Consider the following 4,251-nt stretch of genomic DNA (forward strand, 5'->3'; position numbering starts at 1 on the left):
GAAGTACCTGTGAAGTACCTGTGAAGCAAGCAGACGATGAAAGCCTTTGAAACTTCTGTGGCAGGACTAGAGGAATAGATGTGACAATATCACTATCAGGATAATATCACCGATAGCTGTGGTTCAGTAACATGACACAAAGAACTATTAATACCTATATACTAATTTTGTATTATTAGCTTTTGTATTATTATTATTATTATTATTTTGTATTATTAGCTTTTGTTGATACAATGATAGGTGAAAAACAATTGCTGGAAACCAGTGACAAAAAAACAGATGTAAAATGAAACCATTGTTGTGTTCTGTTAGACCGTACGTCATGCGCAGGTGTAAAACGTAGTGCAATATACCTGGGAGAGGAGCAGAGAACGACAGGTAAAATACGTATAGTGCCTTACACCTGTGGCAAAGATCACGAAAGATAGGTGAGCAACATGTGTTTTACACTGCATGTGAGATGAATCATCAAGGAAAGCGCATAAGGTGAGAACATTGTTTGCACCGGTGAGGTGAATCATCAAGGAAAGATAGTGAGCCGACATTTTTTACACACTGCTGAGATAATCATCAAGAAAGATAGCGTGAAAACATTGTTTTACACCTGTGGACATAATCATCAAGGAAAGATAGTTGAGAACATTGTTTACACCTGCTGAGATGATCATCAAGGGAAAAGATAAGTGAGACATTGTTTTACACCCTGTGAGATGATCATCAAGCGGAAAGATAGCGAGAGAACATTCGTTTATACACCTGTGCAGATGATCATCAAGGAAAGATAGATGAGAACATTGTTTTACGCCTTGTGAGATGATTCATCAAGGAAAGATAGGCTGGACATTGTTTTACAACCTGTGACGAATAGAATCATCAAGGCAAAGAGTAGTGAGAACATTGTTTTACACCTGTGAGAATTGATCATCAAGGAAAGACAATAGTGTAGAGAACATGTTTTACAACCTGTGAGATGATCATCAAGGAAAGATAGCGTGGCAACATCTGTTTTTACACCTGTGAGATAGATCATCCAAGGAAAGATAGGTGAGAACATTGTTTTACACCTGTGAGATGATCATCCATAGAAAGATAAGGGAAACTCTGTTTTACAACCTGTGAGAAATGATCATCAAGGAAGCATAGGTGAGAACATTGTTTAACCTGCTGAGATGATCATCAAGCGAAAGATAGGTGAGAACATTTGTTTTACGCCTGTGGAGACAATCACAAGGAAACAGATAGCAGTGAGAACATTGTTTTCACACCTGTGAGAATGATCATCAAGCGAAAGCATAGGTGAGAACATTGTTTTACGCCTGTGAGACAATCAGTCAAGGGAAAGACATAGCGTTGAAGAACTATTGTATTTACACTGGTGAGTATGATCCATCAAGCGAAAGATAGGTGCAGGAACCATTTGTTTTGACACCTGGTGGACAATCCATCAAGAAAGGATAGTCGTGCGGAACATTGTTTTACACCTGTGTGAGCATGTTCCAGCTGACAGACACGTGAAAACATTGTGGTTTACACCTGTGAGATAATCAGAGAAAGACAGATGTGTCACGACTAGTGTTTTCCACACACATAGCAGCAGCTGATGAAGTACAGAGCATCTGTGAATCCCTCACCTGGCACCACATCCACGAACGCAGCGAGTGATGAAGCAGCATCGACGAGAAGCACTAGACATCCTCAGCCTCCGTACCAACCGGCCGCAGGCACCGGGACGCCATCGCTGCCGTGAATAATTACCGATTCGGACCGAGTCGCCGGTAATTACATTACATTAATTTCAATCCAATTATTCATTCACTTAGTCAGCAAATTAATAATTAACAAATTATCAATTTGATCATTAATCGAGTAATTAACCCATCATTAATTTCAGTAATTAATTGAGTAATTAACCCAATCACCCCCAGCCATCGAGCTCGGCTCTGTGCATGTCTCGCGTCCGCCCGGCCGCCATGTTCGTCGCAGGCCGGCGATGCCGCCACGCCTGCGGCAGGCGGGCGGTCGGCGCTTGCTACGGACCGGACGCAGGGCCGGCGTATTCGCCATCGCGGCGACGGCGGCGCTTGCTGCCGCTGCGGGATGGCGGATGACTGATCACGCGCCGCCCGACGCCGTACCACACGCTCCCCGCCCGCCGCCCTGCGTCGTTGCCGCGGCCACACCCTGCCGTCGCCGCGCTGCGTCTACCGCGATTGCTGAGGCCCAGCCCTGCCGCCTCCGCCTGTCATTAGTCGCGCCCCGCAGCGGCGGCGGCGGCCTCGACGAGTGCGGCGCGGGCGGCCAGTGGATGACGCGCCGCAGCGGCGCCCCCTGGGTGACGACCACGGGTGGCGCCCCCTGGACAGCGACGGCGCCGTCGCCGCGGCCGGGCGAGTTCTTCTGGGCACCGGCACCTGCATCAAACTGGCCGGCGATGCAGAGCGACGGCGGCGCCCCCTGGGGGGCGGCGTCGCCGGGTGACGCAGCGACGCTCGCTTACTCCCGGCCGCCCGGCAGCCCGGGAGCCGCCATCTCCGTCGCCCACGGCGCCCTCTACCCCGCGTACGCTCCCTCGCCGCAGACGCTGGCGCCACCTAGCTACCAGGCGGTGATGTCGGCGGCGCCGTCCGCCCCCGACCTCGGCGGCGACGGGTGGGAGGCTGCGACGACGGAGAGGGGGAGGGAGGAGGAGGGCGGAGGGAGGGCGGGGGGAGGCACGCCCCCGCCCGCATACGACAAGGTGTGCGGCATCGACGCGAAGCGGTGAAGCGGGGGCGTCGCCCGTGGGGACGGCTCCCCAGCAGCATCCTCCCGCGATGGAAGCCACTCGGCAGCCTCCGTACCGAGGCGAGACCGAGCAGATGCCACTGACAGCCGGGAAGGCGAGAACTATATAGAGACTAACTCGCAGATGCTGAAGCCAGACTGGCAGCAGTAACCATGACAACGGGACGCTGACGGATGCTGAAGCCAGACTGGCAGCGGTAACCGTGACAACAGGATGCGAGCCCTCGTCCGTCGGCCCCTGACCCCCTTCACCGCGGAATCTGCGTGAATAATAGGAATCTGCAGGAAACAGTCATGTGTGAGCAGGGAGCGACGCTGTGATTGCACGCTCGTTGAACGCTCGCCATCTTAGGTCACGTGGCGCGAGGTCACGTGACACAGAGAACCAATAGCACATCTCGCTGTTGTGTGTGCGACAGAACTTGACGCTAGGTGGCGCAACGATGTTCGCGGGCGAGATCTAGAGCCAATAGGACTTCAGGCAGTGACGCATGCCTGACCTTGGTTCGCCCAAGATTGTGTTATTACAAATTTTTAACACGAGCAGCGGCGAATTACTCGCTTATTTTTCTTTCCCGCGTCAAAAAAAAAATCTTGTTGTGCATCACATCTTTGAATGGGGAAAGGTCTCTCGGAGAATCTAAGAATAGATCGAAAGTGTGAAACGTATTTATGAACGGAGCAGTATTGTTTTCAGTATAAGCATGGCGCGCCCGCATGCACACACGCACGCACGCACGCACTCACGCGCCAGCATGTGTGTACGTTAGCGCTTCGTCACACCCTCGAGCCGGCACACACAGGTCTACTGCGCAAAGTAAACACCATCGTGTTGATGCTGTTTTTCATCTTCTTCAAATTACAAAGCGAATGCTATTTAAAAACAGCGTGCGTTAGCGGCAATTTATTCATTATTAAGTTAGCATATCGATCACAGAGCCACGCTAGACTGCCGCCTGGGTCTGTATAGAGGGAGGATGCATATATACGCATGCAGTCTGTAGTCATGCTGTGTCCTTCACAGTTGAACCACGGGTGTATTGATGCTGATGATGATGCTGATGATGATGCTGCTGATGATGATGATGCTGATGCTGACGATGATGATGATGATGATGACGATAATAATGGTGATGATGATGATGGTGATGGTGATGATGATGATGGTGATGATGATGATGATGTTGTTATGGAGAGTATAGCGGTGGTTAACGCGTTAGGGGGACGTTGTCGCATTATTAATGATGCTGACGATGACGATGATGGTGATGATGATGACAATGATGATGTTGTTATGGAGAGTATAGCGGTGGTTAACGCGTTAGGGGGACGTTGTCGCATTATTAATGATGCTGACGATGACGATGATGGTGATGATGATGACGATGATGATGTTGTTATGGAGCGTATAGCGGTGGTACAAGCGTTAGAGGGACGTTGTCGCATTATTAATGATGCTGACGATGA

The 4,251-nt window shown here is 50.5% G+C and overlaps 2 protein-coding genes across 2 annotated transcripts in view; one reads left to right on the forward strand and one right to left on the reverse strand.

Annotated features, from left to right (window-relative positions):
- Window positions 1–1,990: 1,990 nt before the first annotated feature.
- LOC106818876 (skin secretory protein xP2-like) lies at window positions 1,991–2,764 on the forward strand. Its single transcript, XM_014823546.1, has one exon. The coding sequence runs from the start codon at window positions 1,991–1,993 to the stop codon at window positions 2,762–2,764; it is 774 nt and encodes a 257-aa protein (XP_014679032.1).
- Window positions 2,765–3,388: 624 nt separating this feature from the next.
- LOC106818877 overlaps window positions 3,389–4,251 on the reverse strand; it is a 7,614-nt gene continuing 6,751 nt past the window's right edge. The window contains exon 5 of the mRNA XM_014823547.1: window positions 3,389–3,424. Coding sequence (XP_014679033.1) covers window positions 3,389–3,424 — 36 coding nt within the window. The remainder of the gene's footprint in view (window positions 3,425–4,251) is intronic.

Source organism: Priapulus caudatus, unplaced genomic scaffold, assembly GCF_000485595.1.
Source record: "Priapulus caudatus unplaced genomic scaffold, Priapulus_caudatus-5.0.1 Scaffold2607, whole genome shotgun sequence".
Classification (NCBI taxonomy): Eukaryota; Metazoa; Priapulida; class Priapulimorpha; order Priapulimorphida; family Priapulidae; genus Priapulus; species Priapulus caudatus.

Excerpts from the sequence above, each read along its gene's own strand:
- LOC106818876 (XM_014823546.1), top strand. The coding sequence starts at position 1,991 with ATGCCGCCACGCCTGCGGCAGGCGGGCGGTCGGCGCTTGCTACGGACC.